Source organism: Vombatus ursinus, unplaced genomic scaffold (genome assembly GCF_900497805.2).
Source record: "Vombatus ursinus unplaced genomic scaffold, bare-nosed wombat genome assembly UNPS02000580.1, whole genome shotgun sequence".
Lineage (NCBI taxonomy): Eukaryota > Metazoa > Chordata > Mammalia > Diprotodontia > Vombatidae > Vombatus > Vombatus ursinus.
In genome coordinates, this window is record NW_020940358.1 from 7,957,719 (window position 1) to 7,982,349 (window position 24,631).

At 41.2% G+C, this 24,631-nt stretch overlaps 1 protein-coding gene across 2 annotated transcripts in view; it reads left to right on the forward strand.

The window, feature by feature from the left end:
- RBBP8NL (RBBP8 N-terminal like) overlaps nucleotides 1-24,631 on the forward strand; it is a 70,694-nt gene that overhangs the window by 39,839 nt on the left and 6,224 nt on the right. For both annotated transcript variants that reach the window (XM_027848909.1, XM_027848900.1), the window contains 5 exons: nucleotides 3,229-3,392; nucleotides 7,218-8,079; nucleotides 15,838-15,958; nucleotides 23,382-23,443; nucleotides 23,748-23,877. In XM_027848909.1, the coding sequence (XP_027704710.1) occupies nucleotides 3,229-3,392; nucleotides 7,218-8,079; nucleotides 15,838-15,958; nucleotides 23,382-23,443; nucleotides 23,748-23,877 (1,339 nt within the window). The remainder of the gene's footprint in view (nucleotides 1-3,228; nucleotides 3,393-7,217; nucleotides 8,080-15,837; nucleotides 15,959-23,381; nucleotides 23,444-23,747; nucleotides 23,878-24,631) is intronic.

A 24,631-nucleotide genomic window follows, 5' to 3' on the forward strand; every position in this document is an offset into this window, starting at 1 on the left:
TTGTTGTTGTTTCATTCATCTTTTTTGACCTTTTTTCTTTCTTTTAAATTTGATCTCTACCCACAGGATGGAATGGGCACTGTCTCAGGCTTCTTGTGCCAGGGGTTGCAGGGCCTGGCTGTTTACCTGGTGCTGCACTGATGTTGCCCAGAGGTCCATGGGGGACCCTCATGTCTGGTGCTAGACTGAAGTGGGGGTGGTGATGATGGGGGTGGCTGGCACTACTAGTGACCATAGGGGTCTGGTAGCCTACCCTGGCAGCTGAGCTGGGGTCCTAGTGCTGGTTTCTGGTGTGTGCTGAGGCCTGTAGGGTGTTTCTGTGTTTCCCCAGGCTACACTGAAGCACATGGCATCTGGCCCCTACAAGCTGCCTGTTTGCCCAGGGCTAGGCTGAAGCACTTGGCAGGGGGGGCACTGGTAGCTGCCTGTTTACTTAGGCACTGATAGGGTTGGCATCTACCTGTTTGACCAGGTCTCTGCTGAAGCACCTGGCAGTTCTCAGAGCTGGAGTCTGCCCATTCCCCTGGCTAACCTGAAGTATGTGGAGGTCCTGGGGTTGGTATTTGCCTTCTCCACTGCACTGGAGCTCAGGATCTCCCACTGGTTTGCTGCTGGCTTGCTGGGACACTTCCTGTCTTGGACTACACTCCCCTTTTACCCAAGTGAGACAGATCTTTCCTGCCAATCTCCCAAGTTTCTTGGGCTCAAAGATTATTTCACCCCATCTTTTTGCTGGTTCTGTTGTTCCTTGATTTGTTGTTTTGGGGTGCTAATTTATGGGTTTTTTTGGAGGTGAATATGGGAGAGGTACAGAGATTTACTACTTACTCTGCCATCTTGGCTCCTGAAAGTCTAGCTCTGGCATTATGTGAAGTCAAAGTCCCATTTACCCATAAGTGAAAGAATCACATTTAAGCAAAGATATTTACAAGACATAGAATATCCCAATGAGGACAACCATGATGGACAAGCAAGATATCAAAAGCATGCCATACAAAAATGACTTGAAGGAACAAAGGGTGTTGAACCTAGGCAAGAGAAGGCTTAGGTGGTAGATATAAGAGCTTGTCTTCAAATGTTTGAAGGCTATTCACATAGAATATGGATTAGACCTATTCCCAGAGTATAGAATGAGAGGTAATGGTTAGAAACTATTAGGAAATAAATTTGGGGAAAAAAAACATTCTAATTACTAGATTTATCCTAAATTCCGATGAGCTGCTTTAAAAAAAATGATGAGTTCCCCTATCCAATTCAAGCCAACAAGCATTTCTTAAGCATCTACTGTGTGCAAGACACTTGTAGAGGTTTAGGAAACTAAGACAAAATGTAAAATATACCCTACCCTCAAAGAGTTTACATGTTACTGGGGAGGGGGTGTAAAATGTAAATAGATAAATATAAAAATGGCAATTTAAGGAATGAAGAAGCATTAATGACTAGATGGATAAAGTCTTCCTGTAGAAGGTGGCATATTGGCTAAGCCTTCAAGAAAAAAATTCTAAGAGGCAGAGATGAGGAAGGAGTGCTTTTAAAGGATGAGAACAACCTGTGCAAAGGCACATAGATGTGCATAGGTAGGAAATGGACTGCAGAGATCAGGGAATAGCAAGTAATCTAGTCTAACTGGAATATATCATGTATAAAGGAGAGTTATGCTAAATAAGCCTAGAAAGATACGCTGAAGTCAGATTGGGAAGGGTTTTAAATATCAAATTGAGGAGTTTGTATTTTATCCTAAAAGGCAATAAGGAACCAATGAAGATTCTGGAGGAAGTGAATAATGCAGTCAGACTTGTGCATTAGGAAGCTTATTGTTACAGCTATGTGGTAGATGGATTGTAGAAAGAAGAGACTGGAAGCTAAGAGTCCAATTGAACTGGCCTAACATTAGCAAGAACAGTTAAAATAGAAAGGCACATCTAGGTCCCAATATTTCCACTGAGCTAGAACAAATAACCATATTTTATATAATTATAATTTTAAAAAGTGCAAACTTAAATATGTTTGATCATTTCAGGGGATTCTTTATTCTCACTAATTGGAAACTAGTTATACTGTCCTCTGTCTCTCCTCCCTTTCACAGTCAAATGCCTAGAAAAGAAAAAGTATCTATACTTCTCTCTGTCACTTCCTTTCCACTCACTTTTCACCCCTTTGCAGTTTGACTTCCAACCTCATCACTGTAATGCAACTGCCGTTTCCATGTTTACCAAGGATCTCTTCATTGCTAAATCTCACAGCCTCTTCTTAGCCCTTATACTTTTTCTCTGCAGCTCTTGACAATATTGATCACTCTCTCCTCCTAAACTCTCTCTTCCCTCAGCTTTCATGACACTGCCTTCTTCTGTTCTGACTACTGCTCTGACTCTCTGCTCTGACTACTAATCTCCTAAAATTAATCTTTGCCAGATCTCCATCCTTGTCTCTGCCCCTAACCACGTGTACTCCCACCTAAGGCTGTATCCTGGGACTTTCCTCTTCTCTTCTCTCCCTATACCCCTTTTCTTGGTAATCTCATCTGCTCCCATAGGTTCAACTATCATTTCTTTATAAATGACTTAGATCTCTATATCCAGCCCTAATCTATGTCCTGAGCTCTAATTCCACCGCACCAACTGCTGTCCATTAGACATTTCCAGCCAGTTGTCCTGAATATTATTGTAAGTCTTCCTGCAGAAGCTGAATGACCATTTGCCAAGGATGTTACAGATATAATTCATTATTTGAGTACAGGTTGGACTAGACCATACCTATAGTCTCTTCCAGCTCTGAGATTTTATGATTTTATGATATTGTAATCTCACATACAGTGAGTAACCTACTACTTAAAGAATAATATTAATAATGAAACCCTGCATTTTAAAGAGCTTTGTACCTTTCAAAGAAATTTCACATTTTATTCTCACAAAAACTTTATGAGAGAGACAGAGCAGGTACTATCCTCATTTAATAGATGAGAAAACTTGAGGGCCAGTGAGGCTAGATGATTGTCTAGGGCCACATATTAAGTCAGCAGTGTAAGATTACTATCTTTCATTACTATAGATTACTATCTTTCATAGTATATTGTCTCTTCTGTGATGTGAATAACCATATATATGCATATATATATATAGAACAGAGTTGTTTAAAGTGGGGCACATCTGAATAGGATACCATGTGCCCTTGTTTAAGGGCACATGAATATTATTACCCTAATGCTATTCTCATCTTCCCTCTCTTCAGAATCCCCAGAGGATTTCTAATCAGCTGCATGGGACCATTGCTGTGGTCAGACCAGGCTCCAGGGCTTGCCTTTCAGAGAAAAACTCTTCTGAAGCAGCCACTCCACCCCCGCCAAGAAGCAGCCCACCATCCCCATCCTATGACCGAAGCCATACCCTGGACAGGTGAGTGGAGCTCCCCTTCCCCAATCTCCTCAGCACACACAAAAGATCACATCTGAGTTGGGGGTAGGACATGGTACATCAGAAAGAACAATGAGTCAGAGGACCAGGGTTCAAATCCCAACTCTGCCATTTACTACCTGTGTGATCTTGGACCAATCACTTAACCTCTCTGACCCTCACTTTCTTTATGTTCAAAATGAGGGAACTGGACTAGCTGACCTTTAAGGTCATCTAGATGACCTCTAAAGTCAGCTAGCCTCAATCTATAATATATAACATATAATCTAAATCTATAATCCTGTAATTAAGAAAAAAGGAGAGCCCTTGAAACAGCCCTGAAAAAACAGTCCCAGGCAAAAGGGACCTCCTCCCATATATTAAATGGAGTGAATTAGGGTGAGGAAGTGGATTTGGCCTTCCCCTACACACTTCCCAGAGTGAGGGGCCCATCCCCACAGCAGTCCAGTTGCTATCCCAAATGCCCAGACCAAACTAGACTATCATCTGCATGAAAATCAATTTGAGAGCACTATGGGAACCACCTGGCTTAGGGTGAAGTATTGGGGTGGGGGAAGATTGGGAAAGCCAAGGACTTGAAGGAAGTGCTGCTCTGTCCACATGGGGAGCAAGGTCGCAGAAGGAAATGTTGAAAGAACTGATCATTCCTAGGAACTCCCTAGAAGTTGATTCTTGTAGCATATTCTCCACCATTTCCACCCTCCTGAACAGGGATCTCCATCCCAGTCCTGATCCAAGCTTCCATCCCTGTGGTGGGGTGGAGTCCCTGTTCACTCCCCCAGGACCGATATCTGGGCTGCACAGTCTGAGCTAAGTCTCAGCTGATAACACCCTGTTTTCTATCAATCCCCATGCTAATGAAGCTACCTGAGTTTGGAAGTGGGATTAGAGGAAGAGATGGGAAGAATGAATAAACTGGTGGAAGGATGATCAGAGGCAGAACCAGCACTTCACCACACACTTATTCCAAGAGGGCCTTTGGAGCTCTAGACACCTGGCAGCTCAGGATAACTGTCCCTTTTGTCCTTATATTTATCCCTTCCTGATCTGAGCCTTTAAATCAGGGCTCTCTAAATCAAACCAAGCTTGTTCAAGATTTCTGGGAACTACCTTCTTCACCTCCCTCCTTCCCAGAGCTCTCCTATCTCTTGAAGCTGGGTTAATAGGGCTGAGTGTGAGCTGAGATTAGAACCCAAGTCTCCCTTCCCCAACTCTGCTACTCTTTACACTGCACTACATACTACTTTCCTGAGTATTTATTCTCTCCTCAAATAGTCAGTGAGCTCTCCAAATATTCAGACCATTCTCCTTTCTTGTCTAACCCATAGCACCTGAGTATCCAGGAAGTGCTCAGTAAATATTTGTTGATCAAAGGAAAGATTGGTAGCTCTGCTGAGCTGGCTTCAGTCACTTCCAACTACTTCTGGGGAGTTTTACAATAACATAGAAGTTTTGAGTGAGCACAGAAGCTCACTCTGTCATCATATAACCAAATTAAACGCCCATCACTTGAGGAAAGAGCCTGTTTTAAATGTGATGGGTCTGCCTCCACACTGGATTCTGCTAACCAACTATGTTACATTAGACAGCTCATTTCCTCTTTCTAGACTTCAGTTTCCTCATTTGTAAAATGTGAGGCTTGTACTAGGTAAGCTCCCATGTCCATTCCCGTTCTAAACTTCTATTACCTTTTCTATGATCATATGGAGAGGCATCGGGGCGTAGTGGAGCTATACTCAAAGCCAGAAAGACTTAGGTATAAGTTTTGCCCTCTAATACATATTGACTATATGATTCTATGTAAACCACGTAAGTTCTCAGTACTCTAGACTGTTCTCTGACACTGTAAGTTGCAGAGAAGGTCTGACCTGCATTGGCAGGAGTTTCCTCTGCCAACGATTTCACAGGTCTACTTCCTATCCCTTTGGACCTATTTCTTCATTTTAGAGAGAACATAACTAAATACTAAATTGTGGAGAAAGTCCAGGCTGCTGGTTCTCACTCGGCAACATCCCTGGCTTGATGTCTTCTCTCTGTGAGCTGTTACCCTGTGAAAGGTGGACAAACACACACAAAAAAGGAAATTATGTCTGTAGAATCCATCTGGGCTGCAGAGATGTAAATTACATCTGAGGTAAAAACTATTCCCAATAGGAACAAACATTCCTGTTGCTCTACATTCCTCCAAGTCTGTCACCAGAAACCAGATGTTTGTTTTCTATAATTAGTTGTTTAAAAAGATCAAAGTATTGGCAGAAGTGAGAGTTGAATGTAAATGGATCCCCCCCCCCAAAAAAATCTTTTTCTTTCCCTTTGTATAGAGCCAACCCTTAATTATCTGCATCTAGCTCCTCACTGCAGTTATTCAGTGGCAAAAATTTACTTGTAAGCTGGTTTCCCCCATCCCACTTGCCCAACATATGGCTTCTACAGCCTCAAGTCCATGAAGCCCTCAATTGGTGTAAGCACAGAGAATGCAAACCCAGTTAATACCAAGTAACAGATATTTATTGAGTGCAAGGTTCTGTGGTAGGAGAAGAGAGTAGAAAGAGAAGATGGAGACCCTGCCCTCAGGGACTTCAAGGTCTACTTGAAGAAACAAGTCTCACCAGTATGCAAAAAGAGCTAATAATGAAAGGCTCCAGGTAATAAGTGCCTACTGAATGGGATAAACCTAAGTATTGTAAAATTTCAGTGGTGGGAAAGATCATTAAGGGCTTCATAGAAAAGGCTCTATGAATCTTGGGTTGATTCTTAAAGGATTCTGTAGGTCCTGAAGAGGAAAAAAAAAAGAAATAGGAAAGGCATTCTAGTCAGAAAAAAGTTACACTTGGAGATGGTAACTGATCACCCTATGTTCCCCATATAATCTAACATTCTATAATTTTACCATACTCCAGATGTGAGATGTGTGGGAAGGCAATAGGAGTCTAGACTTGAAATTTCATCAGGGTAGGGATCCCCTAGTTTGTCAACTCCCTCTCCTGATTCAGACTTGCGACTGTTCTGTAATGTACAGTCTTAGACAAATGTCTGGAATATTGAGAAGTTAAGTAACTTACCCTGCAACACATAGCCAGTATTTGTCAGAGACAGAATTTGAACCCAGAGCTTCCTGACTAACAATGCCAGCCTTCTGGCCACTACACTAGGCATAAAGAAAAAAGTTATCAACTATTTTTCTCATACTTTAGAGTGAAAGAATATTTAGGAGGATGGAGACATTCATTAATGTGTTTGTTGCGCCTTCATTGAAAATCCATCAGGTTCCTAATATGGGGTAAAAGCACTAACTTCCTTGACTCCTGAACCTAAACTCTCAGAATTCTGTTCAATGTATATTTTCCAGCAGTGACATGACCTGGCCTGGCAGCCCTATGAAGGATGATTTAGAGAAAGGGAGTGAATACAGGTGCATATAATATGACAGTGTTAAAAGTACTGGTCTTGAAGTCAGAGAGGATTAGTTTCAAATTCTGCTTATTACTTGTATATAACTTTGAATAAGTCATTTAATCTCTCTGGACCTCAGTTTCGTCATCTGTCAAATGTGAGGGTTGACCTGTGAGGTCCCTTTCAGCTTTGAACATATATGAACCACAAGGGTAGATAAAGCAAAGCAGAGTTCTTCCCACCAGAAAGCACAATGTTAGAGGTGGGAGGAACCTTGGAAGTCCTCCAAACCCAACCCCTTCACTTTACAGAAGGGGAAACTGAGGACAGAGGGATTGAAGTGCATTTTTCTCGTTCTCACATCGGCTTAGTCAATTGCCCTGTGTTGTCTTCTTCTCCCCGTGCCCGGTTCAGCTACATGAAAACGAACAAGCAGGATTCCCGAGAGGCAGCCTCTTCCTATGAATCCCTGAAGTTGACAGCGCGCAGCGAGCACCTCTGTCTTCTCAACCGCCACTTGTCCCTGCATCGCTTCGGCCTCCGGAGTCATTGCTCTTCGCCCACGGGGGCCCAGAGCTTTTCGAGGAGTGGGCTGAAGGGCGGGGAGGGCGAGGAAGTCCCGAGCCGACTGCAGGAGGACTGGGAGGACCGCCCGGCCTTCTTAGACCTGCCCGGAGCTATCGTGTACATGCGGGACCAGAGACTGGAGGGCACGCTCCAGTTCCTAGAGCAGAGGGAGAGGCTCCAGTACCTCCTGGCCCAGCAGCAGCTTCGGGGGCTCCGAGTTCGGGTGGAGAGCACTAGAGACCGAGATACAGCTCCAGCGGAGCGGGAGGAGAAGCCTCCCTCTCCTCCCCACCAGGCTGCAGACTCTGGAGGAAAAGAGACACGGAAGGAAGAGAAGCATCCGCCCAGGGAGCCTTGTGCAGAGCCTGTGAGACCGCTGCTCCTAGTGGGGAGCGACTGCTCAGAGCCAAGGAAGAAGGAGGAAACGAGCAGGAATTATGCCCTGGACAAGCCCCTGGACCTCTCCGACTATGGCCGGTGTCGGGAAGCCTCTAGACTCCCCGATTGGCTCAAGTCCCCTAGTCCCACGGAGACTCGCAGCCCAAGTCCAAGGTTAGGGGAAAGATCTTTGGCACAGAGGGGCAAAGGGGCTCACTCCCTTCTGGCTCCAGAGACCCTAAGCAAATTCCCAGCTTCCAACCCCAAAGATGTTCATAGAGAAGCAGATCGAGTCTGCAGTCAGGAGAGCGATGAGCCATCTGCAACTTTGGTAAGTGACCAGAGCTCGAAGTGGTCCTCCCCGCTTCCCCCCACCCCAACAAAGCCTGGCCCACGCAGGCCTGACTTTATTAAGCAAGCCTGTGATTGATGGAATCCAACTCTCTTTTTAAGGATGTCACTCACAAGCCAGAGGCTAGACCAGTTCAGATCACTGAGGTCTCCAGGTCTGGCTTTGGGCAACTTCTTTTTACCCTGGTGTCCCCTCTCAGGTGCCCACCCACTGCCACTCATCTGCTTAGAGAAGCCAGACAGACCACCCATTGATGCTTGATACCTCTCTCCCTGTTCAGGTCAGCCATCAGGAAAGGCATTGAGAAATTAATGGCAATGCCAATACCTGATAACAGCTCCAAGTACTTGTATACTTGGCTAATGGGGAAGAGATGTGTTTAAAATGTATTTGTACTTTGGTGAGAGAGAAGCTTAATCAAAAAGAATTCAATTCAAACATTTATTAAGTACCTACTATCAATCAACAAGTCTCTATTAAGCACTTACTATGTGCATGCACTGCCCTAGGTGCTGGCTACTTTGTACTGTAGACAATAAGGTAGCCAAGGAAGGATTTTGGTTAGGAGCAGCTTGACTAAATCTATGCAAAAGTCAGACATTATTGAAATAAGACACCAGGGCTGTATTAATGAAGCCTAAGACTGCTTTTATTATGTTTCTTGCCTACCATATAATGCTGTTGACTCCTATTGAACTTACAATGAACCAAAATTCCTAGATAGTATTAGATTAATAGCCATCTAGGCACACCATTGCGTTTTGTACTTGTGAAGTTGATTGTTTTAACCCAAGAATAAGACTTCACATTTAATATTATTAAAGTCAGCCCAGTACTCTAGCCTATCAAGTTCTTCTGGAATCTTCTGTAACCTAGTGTGTTAGCTAATCATATTAGCTTTGTGTTATCTCAAAGTCTGATAAACTTGTCATCTAACTTATCTGTATCATAGCAGGTAAGTCTTAGGAAATTGACTCAGTCACATAGCAGGCAAGTGACTTGCCCAGGTTAACATGGAAAATAAGGGTCAGGGGTGGGATGATAATAAATAACAATAGCTGACATTTATATGGTGCCCAAAGTTTTCAAAATGCCTTAATAAATTTTCTCAGTAATGAATATCAGGGTAGATGATGCTTATTCCACATGAAGCTATGAAGATGGATCCTCATGAGATGAGGTGTTTAATTGCATTATTAAAGGTAGGTAGGTAGTGAAAGAAGGATTTTTGACACCTGTTAGGTAGGTTAGTTAGAAAATTGTTCCAAACACAACAAACATTTGCCTTTTCCCCTACCCTTGCCTTTTTCCTTAGTCCCTTCACTTAGCTTGGTCCAGGTTTTTCTAAGCTCTGAGTAGGGCTCTCAGAATGTAAAATGCTTATGTACATATTGCATTTCATGATTCTATCATGAATTCTGCTTGTATTTTGGCTCCACTCTGAATTTAAGCTCTGAGGAAATCTCCAAGCATAACCTACATTTCATTTCACCATTAACATTCTTAACTTCAGTTCTCATTTTGTGTGAACCAAAAGGAAAACACATTTACATTGTGGTTTAGGTGTGTTTACTCCAAGAAATTGAGAGAGAATAGAATATAGGATGGAGACTCCCAAAGGCCAGCACAGCACAGGTAAATAAAAGGGGATCTAACTCTAAGCCTAGCAGCCCCACTGATGCATTAATGATTGTTCATTCCTTTATTCTTTCTAAGGGAACTACTGTGGTTTAATTACCTCTTCCTCTCCCTCCCCTCTACCCCCAATAATCTGAGTGGCCTCAGTCTGACTCTTATGGATGCAGGTGACAAATTCAGTTTATTGCCTAGTGACTCTCAAATTCTCTGAGCCACCTGGGGAGGGGCTCCAGCACTGCCCCAGGCACCTTGATGTCTCCCAGAAAGATTACTCAATAACTACCTGCCTTTTGAAACAAACCAGGATCTGTGATTTTTGTGAAGCCAAAGCAGGCTCCACAGAGCAGGAGCACAGGGGTCCCCAAAGCACATGCCACCCTTCAAGAGTATTTTTTGGCTTTCAGACAGACATCAAGAAGCCTGCCGTGGTGCCTGCCAACAGAGTGCCCTGTGCCCTCTGACATGCCTTAGTATGCTCAGCTGAGGCTAAAGAGCTGTCCAGATGGTTCAGACTAGAGTGATTGGTGCCTGTCCATCCAGGAGCTGAGGCACCAAGGGCCTCAGTCTTTCTCCTCCCTGCTAAGCCTTCTTCAGCCCTGGACCGTCCCCACCTCCCACCCCAGGGCTCCAGCTCAAGATCCACTTCCCTAGAAAGACTTCCTGGACCCTGCTGCCTACATTGGTCTTTCCCTACCTACTCTCTATCTTGTCTACATTCTTCAGAGACTGCCTTCCAAATCAATCAACAAGCAAACAACTGTTCATTTTTCAAGTGCCAGGTATTCTGCTAAGCACTGGAGGGTATAAAGATACTCCCTGACCTCAAAGAGCTTATATTCCAATGGAGGAGATAATGTGGGCAAAAATAAACATATGCAAGATACATGCAAAGTAGACACTATACAAGGCATAGTAGGAGGAGAAGGAGTGGCAGGGGAGGAGGGTGGAGACAGGAAAGACCTGCCTCAGAAGGAGGCTGCTTAAGCTGAATCTTGTAGGAAGCCAGGGATTCCTAGAGGTAGAGGGGAGGAAGAGAACATTCCAAGCAGAGGGGATAGTCTAGTATAAAGGCATGGAGATGAAACATGGAGCATAATGTGTAAAGAACAGTGAGTAAGCCTGGACCTCAACGTGCCAGGAGATGATTTATGTGTAAGAAAACTAAAATGATAGGAAGGGGACACCTTGTAAAGAGTTTTACATGCCAAACAAATATTTTATCCTAAAACTAGGAGCCTCTGGAGTTTTTTTTAAGGCAGTAGGCTGCCTTTAATATTCTTTTTTTCTATATTCAGTTTATCTGTGGGACTGCAAACTCTAAGGACAGGCTCTAGGACTTTTATTTCTATACCTCCCATAGCTTCAATATTTGTCAATATTTATTTAATTGAATAGAGCAGAAAATTAGTGCTCCTCTCCTTCTGGCTTGTCTGCCTATTTTTGAAAGGTAACCCTTTTCCCTTTAGCCATCTGCAGCCTCTGGGTAAACCTCTATCCAAATCATTAATTAAAAAAGAAAAAAAAAGTTTATCAACATAAAGCCAAGTACAGATATCTCCCTGCATACCTCCTTCCAATATGACATTGACAAGATGGCTATTTTTTGGATTTAGTCATTCAACCACTTCCAAATACACCTAATTTACTGAATTCAGTCCAAGGGCCACACCTGAAGACCTAGGGGGCCACATGTGGCCTCAAGGCCGCAGCCCCCCCCCAATAGCCTATCTTTCTCCACCTTTTCCACAAAATAACCTAAGAGACTTTATCAAATTTTGCTTTGCTAATAGCTAAGTTAATCATATCTACTACATTCCCCTGATCTACTACTTTAATAACCCTGTCACATAAGCAAGTAAGTTTAGTGTGGTATGACCTTTTTATATGTTTTATTAATGCCTTTTGGTTTATACGTCACTGTCATCTCATGATAGAGCCCTTCCTTGTAACAATTTAAAACAGGTAAGCAAAATGAACCTACAGAGTGACCTCATCTGCCAGAATAGGTAACATCCTGCACCCATAGTCCATTACCTCTCTATTGAAAAAGGGAAGTATGTTTCATTATCTGTCCTCTGGAAACAATATAGGTCATTTCACTTACTATGCATTAAGCTATCTTTTAGCATTTTCAAAACTCTATTGTGGTCCTGCATATTGTTCTGCTGATTCTGTTTTTTTAATTCTGCCTAAATTCATACAAGTCTTCTCACATTTCTCTGAATTGCTCATTTTATAATCTCTTAAAATGCTTAAAACATTTCTTTAAAATATTATTTAGCAAATAATATTTCATTACATTCATTTACACAACTTGTTCATTTATTCCCCAATCAATGGGCATATACTTTCTTTCCATTTTCTTGCCACCATAAAAAGAGCTGCTAGGGTTTTTTTCTTAAATAACCTCATTTTGGGTAGAGTCATTCTGACTTTTCATGATCACTGCTCCTTTTTTTGAGAGGTCCACAAACTATCCCTTTATAATACATTTCAGAATTTTGTCTCATAGCATCCTTAGGTCATATCACACGGGTGGCTGGTTATCTGTAGCTAAGGCAAGTAGCAGGGATGCTGACAGAATGACAAGGTGATACTAAGAAAAACAGAATTTTATATCAAGGGACTTGGAACATTGTCATCCAGTATTTGAAAGGCTATCACTTGGATGATGGTTTAAATTTTTCTGTCTGGATCCAGAGGACAAGACAGGAGCAATGGTTAAAAGTTACAGAGGCAAAATCAGGCTTGATATAAGGGGGAAAAATCTCATGATAATTAATGTTATCCAAAAAATGGAATGAGCTGCCTCTGGAGGTAGGTGGGTCCCCTCCATCCCTAGAAGTCTTTAAGCAAAGACTTGAGCATTTGTTGAGGATATTGTAGGAGAGTTTTATTCAAGTGTGGTTTAGGAAAGCCACCACTCTGCCCTCAAGGAGTTCACAGTTTAGCTAAGAAAACAAGACTGACACTTGTGAAACAGAGAGCAATTAAGTGGTAAAATATGGAGTATGAACTCCAGGCACAATCAGAGTTTAGAGAATGGATAGTTGAGTGTGGGCCTGAGTAATCTTGGAAGATTCAAACCTTGAAGGATAGGTAGAGGAGTAAAGAAGAGGAGAGGGCATTCTAAGTGGGGTTTCCCTTCCCCACTCCAAGCTCCCATAGCAAGCCATGCTCCATTGTCACCCAATTCATCCACAAGTTTGCTTGGGGTCTAAGACCCATCCCCTTGTAGTTTTGACCTAGATCATAGAATAACAGAATTTTAGACCTGCAGAGGGGAAGGATCTGAGAGGCCAAATAGATCAATTCACTAATTTTATAGTGAAGAAAAATGAGACATAAAGTAAAATGTTATACAGCTAGTCTTGCTGGACTTGGAGTCAGAAGACATGTTCAAATCCCAGGTCTGCTACTTACTAGTGTGATCTTGGACAAGAAATTTCATCTTTCTTAGTCTCAGATTACTCATTTGTAAAATGAAAATAACATACTACTTACCTCATAGGAGCATCTGTGAAGAAAGTGCTTTGTCAATCTTAAAGTAATTTTAAAATATTATTTATTTTTCTCCAGCTACATGTTAAAACAATTTTTAACATTTTTTTTTAAGTTTTGAGGACCATAATCAAAGGGCTATAAAACTACATACCTTTGATCCAGCAAAACCACTACTATGTCTGTATCCCAAAGAGATCATAAAAAGGGGAAAGGACCCACATGTACAAAAATATTTATAGCAGCTCTCTTTGTGGTGGCAAAGAATTGGAAATTGCAAAGATGCCCACCAATTGGGTGAATGGCTGAACAAGTTGTGGTATATGAATGTAATAGAATACTATTGTGCTATAAGAAATGATGAGCAGGCAGATTTCAGAAAAATGTGGGAAGACTTACATGAACTGATGCTGAGTGAAATGAGCAGAACCAGGAGAACATTGTACACAGTAACAGCAACATTTTTCGATGATCAACTGTAATAGACTTAGCTCTTCTCTGAAATACAATGATGCAAGATAATTCCAAAAAAATTCACAATGCAAAATGTTATCCACATCCAGAAAAAGAACAATGGAGTCTGAATGCAGATCGAAGCATACTATTTTCATCTTATTTTTTGTTTTTTTGTTTTTTGTTTTTTTCTTTCTTGTGGTTTTTCCATTTTGTTCTGATTCTTCTTTCACAACATGACTAATGTGGAAATATGTTTAACATGATTGTACTTATATAACGTACATCAGATTATTTGCTCTTTTGGAGAGGGGGGAGAGGAGGGAGGGAGAGAGAAAAATTTAGAACTCAAAATCTTATAAAAATGAATGTTGAAAACTATCTTTACGTATAATTGGAAAAAATAAAATACCATTAAGTGTGGGGGGGGGGGGGGGGGGGGATTAGAGTTTTAAGTTCCAAGTTCTAATACTCCCTTCTTCCCTTCCCTTCCCCCTCTCTGGGATGGTAAGAAATAAGATATGGGTTATACATCAGAATAATCTTGTACTGGCTGAAAAATAAAGTGGTGGATCAGTGGAATAGATTTGGTACACAATGCATTATAGTAAATGACCATAGTAATCTAGCATACGATAAACCTGAAGATCCAAGTTTTTTGGGACAAAAACTCATTTGACAAAAACTCCTGGGAAAACTGGAGAACTGTGGTAGTAACTAGGTATAGACCAATATCTCACATCATATACCAAGATAAGGACAAAATGGGCACATGATTTACACATAAAAGGTAATACCATAAGCAAATTAGGAGAGCATGGAATGATGTACCTGTCAGATCTTTGGATAAGGGAAGAATTTAGGACCAAAAAAGATAGAGCATTACAAAATGTAAAATAGATAATTCTGATTATATAAAATTGAAAAAAAAATTTTAATTTTTGCAACAGGTATCTCTGATAAAGGCCTCATTTCTCAAATATATAGAGAAATGAGTCAAATTTATAAGAATACAAGTCATTCCCCAATTGATAAATGGTCAAATGATATGAACAGGCAGTTTTCAGACAAAGAAATCAAAGTGATTTTTTTTAACTGATTTTTTGTTAGTATGTGACAGAGATGGAAATAAAACCTAGGTCTTGTGACTCCAAGTCCTATGTTCCTCTTGGCCTGTTTGATCAGTAAGTCAACAAGTTTTTCCACAACTTGCAACCCCACCCCATCCCTGTGTGCTCAGAATTGTAGTACCTGTACTCAGAAGAATACAGGCTCACTGTCCTTGGGGAGCACATGAGAAGTCTCCTCCTTATCTCTCTAATCATGAGACAAGCTTGCCACACAGGAAATATTAGAGAACTATATACACTGTATGAAAAAGTGTTAATTGCTTGTCACCTTCCTTATTCTCTTTTCCATAACAGGTACGGGATTTAGGGGTTTAGGGACTACCCCCACCTAAATGAGAGCATTTTAAATTAAAAAGAAAAAAAAAAACACTCTTAGAGGCCTTCAGTGGCTTCTAAATTTCTTAAGTTGTGCACTTTGATTTCTAGACTATTATATTGATTGTTCTTTAAGTAAATAAAATTTTCTGTGCCTGAAACAATGTCTCACAGGGCTCCTTTAAAAAATGACCCCATCAATGAAAAGCAAAATGATGAAAACCAAAAGCCGAAGGAGCTTAGCTCCTCAGAGTTAGAAAAACCCTTGGGGATCATCTCGTCCTTAAAGAGGGTACTTAAAAGTCACCTAGTGTTACAATATGACATAGGTGGAAAATATTAGAATTTAAGTCAGAAGACCCGAGTTCAAATCCCAGCTCTGCCACTTACTTTGTGAATCTGTTTTATCACCTATAAAAATTAGGCGTTGGGTTTTGTGACTTGTAAAATCCCATGAAAAACTTATAAAATACATATCAAGGAATGGTACTTGAAATATGATTGAGCATGGGAACAATACAGGAATATCGTCTGGGTCTGAAGCCCAGGAATTTCCCACTCTGGAACCTGGGTTGGCATAGCAGGGACCCAGGGAGGGCTTCTTTAAGCCCCAGATTTGGAGGGAATCTGCAGCTTAAATCAAAAAGCATACAGAGCACAAGAGATGCTAAATACTGTTGTCCTCCATGTTATCTCCTAGGAGCGAATGCCATCCCCACAAGGTCATCATTCCAGCAAGCTTGCTTCAAATGAGGCTGAACATGAACCAGGAATCAGACTGAGGTTGTCTCTCCGGAAACAAGAAGCAGATGGTCAACCAGGTAATCCTCCTAGTATGTGACATCAAAATAACAGATAAGGGGACACAGTGGACAGATTGCTGGACTGGAAGTCTGGAAAACTTAGGTTCAGAATCCTACCTCTGACACTTCCTAGCTGTGTTATCCTGAGCAAGTCAATTAACCTATAGGAGCATCAACTTCCCAATAATACTAGCTAACATTTATATAGTGCTGACTATGTACCAAACATTGTATTCAGCACTTTATAATTATTATCTCATTTGATCTGCACAACAATCCTGGGAGATAGGTGCTATTATTATCCCCATTTTACAGATAAGAAAACCAAGGCCAACAGAAGTTAAGCGACTTACCCAGGGTCATGTAGCTAGTAAGTGTCTGAGGTTGGATTTGAATTTGGGTCTTCCTGACTCCTGGCTCAGAGCTCAATCTACTCTGTCACCTAGCTGCCCCAAATGTGTATAATGGAAATAATAATGCCTATAGCACCTACCTTACACGGTTGATATGAGGCTAAAATGTGATAATATATCAAACTTTAAAGTTTTATGGAAATGTTAGTTGTTATATTTAAATAGCTTAATTTAGCATATTGATTGGATTGCAATAAAAAATTCATTGCTTGTTGCACTTTCAGATTATATTTCCATCTCTGGGACAGTTCTGAATCCCTCTCCCAACCATGGTCTTCTGCTAAAATGTAAAATAATTGCTTAAAGAGTATTGTCTTTGCCACTTACTCCCTGGATGACCATGGACAGCCATCTTCTCTTCTGCAGATTTCAGTTTCCTCAGCTATAAAATGTACTAAGTGATCTCTAAGGGCTCTTAAAGCTCTATATCCTATGATCCTAAGATTATATCATATCCATAAAAGAATTGATATGGTTTGAGGATGTCACAGTAATAATAATTATTTATATTTCTATAGCAATTTATATACATCACCTCACTGGATACCTTAGCTTACAGGTAGGTAATAATAAGAATTTATTTAGACATTTATTTATGACACTTATTTAGAACTTTCAAGTTTGCAAAGTACTTTTCACATATTATTTCATCTGACCTACAACAACACTATAAGTCAGGCACTACAGGTATTATTCCCATTCTAAGGATGAGGAAATTGAACCTTAGAAAGACAAGCAACATGACCATCAATTAACAAATAAGTCTTAGATTAAAACCCAAGTCTTCCTGACTCTCAGTTCAGCCCTCTACCCAATATGCTCTGTTGCCTTTCTAGGTAGTACAGCTATAATTATCCCCATTTTATAGATGAGGAAGCTAAAACTCAGAGACATAGGGGCAGCTAAGTGGTGCAATGGATAGAGCTCTGGCCTTGGAGTCAGGAGGACCTGAGTTCAAATCCGGCCTCAGACACTTGACACTTGCTAGCTGTGTGACCCTGGGCAAGTCACTCAACCCCAACTACATCACCAAAAAAAAAAAAAAACTCAGAGAAGTAAAATGACTTGCCCAAGGTAACGCAAAAGCAAATGGTAGAGCTGGGATGAAAATCTTGGTCTCCTGATTTAAAGCCAATATTCTTGCTAACTATAGTACTATTGCATCTATGCCATTGAGAACAATGTATTATTAGCGGGTTATGGTGAGCCCATGGAGTGACAACCAGAAAGGACAAATCCTGGGGACCCCCCCTTATTCAATCTGCTTATTGATAATGAATGGCATAGAGAATAACGGTTCACAAATTTGCAGAGGTTAAGATTCAAAGTGACCTTGATAAAATTGAAAAGTAGTTCAGGGTAGTATCATTAAGGGCATTGATCTTGGACAATTTACCTGTGTGAGTCTCTGTTTCATTATCTGTAATATGGGAAAAGGAATAAATCCATCTCACATGGGTACTAGGAAGATAAGATGACAGAAAGGAATGAATGTTTTATATAAGTAGAATTGCTTGAAAATATATAAAGTATTGTACAAATGCTATGTTATTACAGAACCAAGATACAACTCATTAGAGGGTAGCTTGAGTGGTTTAGATATTTGCCCAGTTGGTGGGGAAGAGTTAGGATAGATTCCCATTGAAAGCCCTTCCAGCTCTGGATTTCTGCATGTGACTGAGACTCTAGAATCCTCCTCCTACTTCTTCCCTTCTAACTGTAGTCATTCTCTGAGCCTTCCCCATGTTGTTATAATTGAATCACCTCCCTTCATGCCCACTTCCTGGGAGCCAGACCAGGAGTCACATCAAGAGATGTGGCCTAAGATGGCTTTGGCCACTGCCAGCTCACTATGTAAACTGAGCCTTGGGTCTAGCAAGAAGATCCTGGGGAGATCAGGAGATCTGGGGTGGAGGTGTGACTGAGAGGCCTAGTGCTGGGCCAAGGTGACCCTTGGCAAACTGGGAAATCAGGAAAGCTTGACATGCCTAGACTCCTTTTCCTGGGCCCAGGGCCTTTGTTCCTTGTTATTCAGGTTCCCTCCCTCTGCCTACATCAAAAACTGCTCTCAAGAATGGGGTGGTATATTCTTTTGCACCAAGGTGTCAGTGAATGACATGTCAATGAGGGAACTCCTCTCCTCAGTGCTGTCACAAAGAAAGTCTGTACTTTCTTTGACCTGGCATTATATTCCCCAAGAGAAGGATGAATCTTATTCCAGGCTAGTAGGTTGTCTAAAAGAGCAAGGCTGGATCCCCTAAAAGATGGGTGGTGGAAAAGTGACTGTAAAATTAGAATAATTATCTCTATCCTGTCTACTTCAGTACAGATTCAATGAGACTATTGCTGGTAAAGGCTCTATTCACTCTGAGACATTTTGCAAACCACTATGAAGCACTATATCCTGATGAAACAGAGAAAAAACTGTTATTATCCTCTAAATATACTATGAACCTACACACTGTATCCGCTGCCCTAGCTATGTGCAGGGAGGAGCATTGCCAGAGGGCTGGCATCCCAATAAATGATGACTATTGGGGGGGGGGGGGCATTGAGACCCAAGAAATAGACAAAATACAAAATAGTCCTCAGTCTTATGTGTTCCTCTCTCCCTTCAGCTTCCATAATAATAAAGCAAGGTACAGAAGGTATTGTTTACACAGTTCTTATACAGTATACAAACATTAATTTAATTGTTCATATTCTTAATGTGGGCTATTTGGCCAACAGTCAATGAACTGACATATTGCTGGAGGAACTGAACCACGTCCATATTGACATTCTGGTTATGAATGAAACCAGATATAATCTAGGACATGGATGACTGGAAAGGTAGGTGGGCTGGTTATGCAGTAAGAATGAAAGTAGTCAATCAGTCAATAAGCATTTATGAGGCACCTACTATGTGCCAGGCATTGTGCTAAGCACTGGAAATACAAAGCAAGGCAAAAGACAATCCTTGCCCTCAAGGAACTCATAGTCTAATGAAGAAGACAACACAAAAACAATTACAGACACAAAATATATACAAGATAAATTAAATTGGTGGTTGTCCACAGATGAAAGACATTAGCATTAAAGGGGTGGGGATGGGAAAGACATTTTTTATTTTGGGTTTTTTTCCAATTACATGTAAAAACATATTCACTTTTAAAAATTTTGAGTTCCAAATTCTTTCCCCCTCTCCCCTTTCCCCTCCTTAAAAGGACAAACAATTCCATATATATTATACATGTGCAGCCATGCAGACATATTTCCATGTCAGTCATTTTGTTAGAGAAAACACAGAACAAAAAAACAAAACAAAACAAGAAAAATAAAGTAAAAAAAAGTATACTTCAATGTACATTCAGACTCCATCAGTTCCTTCTCTGGAGGTGGATAGCATTTTTCATCCTAAGTCCTTTGTCACTGTCTTGTATCATTGTACTGATGAAAAAAGCTAAGTGATCATCAATATTGCTATTACCGAGTACATAGTTCTCCTGGTTCTGCTTACTTCACTTTGCATCAGTTCATCTAAATCTTGTGGGGAAAACTTCTTGCAAAAGGTGAGATTTTTACCTTGAAACCAGGGAGGTCAGGAATATTAGTTTCAGTTCTGGGTTCATTTTAGTCATTACTTTGGCAAGTTGGAGTACATCCTGATGTTAGACACCAGGTAGTAGCAAAGGTACTTGAAACCATGCTATCTGAAGACCAGCTGAAGGAACTGAGAAGAGTTAACCTGAAGAAGAAGAGATTCAAGGGTGACAAGACAACTGTTTTCAAATGTTTGGTCAAGTATGCTGGTGCATGCCTATAGTCCACTGGGGAGGATGTGGCTGGCGGACTACTCTGGCACAGCACTGCTCTGGTGCAAGCCCTCAACACCTCATACCTGAACGTGGCAAAAGCCTGCTGCCCGGTCTCACTGTTTTAAGTCTCCCCCTTCTCCAGGCCATCCTCTACTCATTTGTCCAATTAATTTTCCTAAAGTGAAAGTCTCATAATGTCCCTCCCTCTCCCTCATTGAAGGACTCCCTACTACCCACAGGATCAAATATAAACTCCTCTGTTTGACTTTGAAAGCCCTTCGTTATCTGGCCCCTTCCTACTTCTCCAGTCTTCTTACACCTTGCTTCCCTCTACATACTCTACAATCTAGTGACTCTGTTTGCTGTTCCTCTATCAAGACACTCAGGTCTGTCAACTCAGAGAATTTCACTGCCCCATGGCCCCTATACCTGCCTCCTAGCTTCCCTGGATTCCTTCAAGGACCAGCTAAAATCCTGCCTTCTGCAAGAAGCCTTTCCCAGCTCTCCTTTATGTTAGTGCCTTCCCTCTGGTGGTTAACTCCAGTTTATGATGTCTATGTTATGCTAATACTTTGCTGTTCGTATGTTTTCTCCCCATTAAATCATGAGTAAACTCCTGGAAGGCAGACACTGATTTTTGCCCTTATTTTTTCCCTAGTGTTTAGCACAGTGCCTGACACACAGAGGAACCAAATAAATGTTTGTTGACTTAACTTGTGGGTTTTTGTTTCAATGGGAAGATGAGGGCATTTAAAGGGCTGGGCAATTTTCCAAAGGTAATCCATCCTATTCTTTCTGCTACTTAAAATTCTAGACCTAATTCAATGTCCATACTGTTGGACTAGTTCAATGGGCAATTCATCCAACTGCAATTAATCTGGATAATAAACATTCTTCATACACTTAAAGTTATTGCTGTGGAGGTTGTTGGATTGAACTCTTGTGAATGATTGTGAATCTTATTTGGGAGATTAAATTAAATTAAATGTAATTAATTAAATTTGTTTATTTGTAATTAATTAAATTTAATTTGTAATTAAAGTCAACAAGCATTGAAGTTAAGCACTTCCTATGTGCAACACATTGTGCTAAGCAACACACTGATACAAAGAAAGAGTTTAAAAAAAAAAACAGTCCTTGCCCTCAGGAAGCTCACAGTCTGATAGGAGGGACAACATGCAGACAACTATGTACAAACAATGTATAGACAGAAGAAACTGGAAAACATCCCCGAGAGAAGACACTAAGACTGAGGAGAACTGGGAAAGACCTCTTACAGAAGGTGAGACTTTAGCTGAGATTTCAAACCATCCAGGAGGAGAGGGTGAGGAGGAAGAGAATTCCAGGCAAAGGGGGACAGCTGGTAAAAATGCATGGAGTTGGAAATTTGAGGGTCTTGGCTGAGGAACAGCAAGGAGGCCAATGTCATTGGATCACAGAGTATATGGGGGAGGAATAAAGTGTAAGAAAACTAGAATTGTAGGAAGGAGTCAGGTTATACAGGGTTTTGAATGTCAGAGTCTATTTTATATTTCATTCTGGTGGTGCTAAGGAATTTAGAGAACTAGAACTAGAATAGGGAACTAGAGGTAATATGGAACCACTTGATTTATTGAACAGGGAGGTGACATGATCAGACCTGTGCTTTGGGAAAATTAATTTGACAGCTGAGTGGAGAATAGAATGGAGGCAAGAAGACCAACAAGCAGCTTATTGCAATAGTCTAGGCCTGAGGTGATATGTCAGCACCAGGGTGGTAGTAGTATCAATGGAGAGGAGGTGGAGTATCAATGGAGACATTGTCAAAGGTGACAGTGTCAATGGAGAGAAAACTATAAAATGAGAGGTATTGCAAATGTAAATAAATTGGCAATAGATTAAATATGGAGATGGGGGATTGAGAGAGAGTGAGGAGTCAAGGATGATACCTAGGTTGTTATCTTAGGTGACTGGGAGTACAGAAGCACCTTCACGAATAAGGAAGTTAAGAAGAAAGAAGAATTTGGTGGGCGAATATGATGAATTCAGTTTTGGGCATGTTATACTTCACTAACTAGTCTGACATACCAAAACAATTAGAGGAGGACCTTCTTCATGCTGAGTGGACCCTACTTGGAAGGCTTATAGAAGGATAGAGACAAAGGTTGCCATCCAATGTGATCTGCACTGGTACAGGGACCACTCAAACTTCACAAATACAAGATCATAGAAATAGCACTTTGTCTGAAAATGATCTGAGGGTTTTAGTGGATCACAATCTCAATAAGAGTCAACAATGTAATGGGGATTGCTAAAAAACTAATGCATTAGCTCTGGGCCCCATTAAGACAGGCATAGCTTCCAGGAAGAAGAGGACAGCCCTCTGTACTCTGTCCTGGTCAGACCACTAGAGTATTCTGGGCTCCACAGTGTAAGAAGGACACTGCTAAGCTGTAGACTGTCCAGAGAAGGGAAACTAGGATGGCAAAGAGTCTTGAGTCCATGTCATATGAGAAACAATTGAAGGATGTTTATTCTAGAGAAAATCTAGAGAGACATAAAAGCTCTGCTGGACTTTTCAAGGACTATCATATGAAATAAAGATTAGGCTTGTCATAGTGGATAGAGAGCCAGCTTCCAATTAAGGAAGACCTGGGTTCAAGTTCCATCCTTGACATAAACTGGCTGAGATTGTGACTATAGACAAATCATTTAATCTCTCAGTGCTCAAGGCAATTCACTAAGGCTATAAATTGAAGAGAAAGTTCCTACCTGCACTGATAAAGAAAGTTTCTTCACCTTCAAGTTCCTTATACCTATAGGCATATAACCTATAAAATCATAGCTCAATCCCTATCCTTATCATTTGTTGGCCCCAGGGAGCAGAACCAGAAGGACTGAGGGGAAGCCATAAAGAGGCCAGCTTAGGCTTATGTGATGTGATGGAAATGAGAGGCGTTGCAAACTTCCCGATGTGATGGAAATGTAATGGAAAACTTCCCAACCATTAGACTATCCAAAAGTGAAATTGGCTTCCTTGGGAGGTAATGGGTTCCCTCGTCATAGGTCTTCAAGTCAAGGCTCACCAACAAGTTGATGGGTGGGTTACAGTGAGGATTTCTATAGTACGTGATTCTGATGAAGTTAAAGGCCCTTTATTGCAACAAAATAAGATGTGGACACAAACAATTGACCTTTTAAGCCATTGTTCACTAAAACCAAGAGCCTGACATTCTTTCTTGTGCCTTACAGACACCAACCATGCTGAGTCCTCAAAGCCAGAGTCTGATGAGATGGATACCTCAGACAGTGAGGTTTGTTTCTGCCACCTGGGACTTAGGGGCACCAAAGGGGATGATGGTAGAATGAGAATGACCTGGGAAGATAACATGAAGGGAAGAATGGACCAGCAGTAGATTTCAAGCCAGAGGAGCTGAGTTCAAATCCCAGCTTAACTACTAACTGTGTGTCCCTTTCTGAGCCATAGTTTATTCTTCTATAAAATGAGGTGGTTGGACTCCATGATCTCTAACCCATCTAGCTCCAAACCCTATGATTCTGACTTGGGATTAGAAAGTGCTATGTCCTAACCTAAACAATATCTCTCATGTGCTTCAGGTGCCTCCTAATTATGATCCAGGAACCAACCAAGAAGCCCAGGGAGAAGATCTAAGGTATTTTTGTGTGAAAGATAAAATACAGGGATTGCCCAAGAAACGGAAACGGGGACAAGATCTATGGAGTAAAGGTATAAACCCAGCCAAAAGAGTTGGCTTTTCCAAGAGGGTGAAGAGCATTATGGGAGAGAGGAGGGGATGATAGGGGAGATGGAGAGCCAGACTTCAGGTGGCAACTGTTATTTCTAGTTTCTAATCATTTGAATTTACCTCCCAGCAACTCTGGACATACTTATCATCTGCCTCCTCAAAGCTGTGACTAAAACCACCTGAATCGCTTCGAGGCAGCACAGCATCTAGGTTCAGTTGAACACTGGGCCAGGAGTGAGATCAAACTTCATAAGCTAGAAAGCACTGTGAATATATTCTATTCCCCTTGGTAGAATGTAAGTGCCTTGAGGGCAGGTATTGTCTGACTTTTTTATTTGTGTTCCTGATACATCGTAGTCATCTTAATAAGCACTTGCACTGGATATAAATTAAAAAAACAAGACAGTCCTGGCCCCCAAAGAAAGTACATTCTATCAAGCAGGATACATCATGCCATGCCACCTTTTCTTTTCTCTGGGTCTCAGTTTCCTCATCTGTAAATGAAAGGGTTGGCCTGAATGATCTATAAGGTCACTTACAGCTGGAGTAATTTAAGGCATTATGGGAGAAAAAGAAAGAAAAAAATGAATGGAAATAATGTTTGTGAGATCAGAACGTTAAAGATATCATACAAAGAGACTTTTTGTCATCATCGCTACCATTATCCTGCTCTGTAACAAAAGTTCCAAATCAAGTGTCAGAAACTCTCGCAGGCCCCTTCCCCGGACCCTGGGG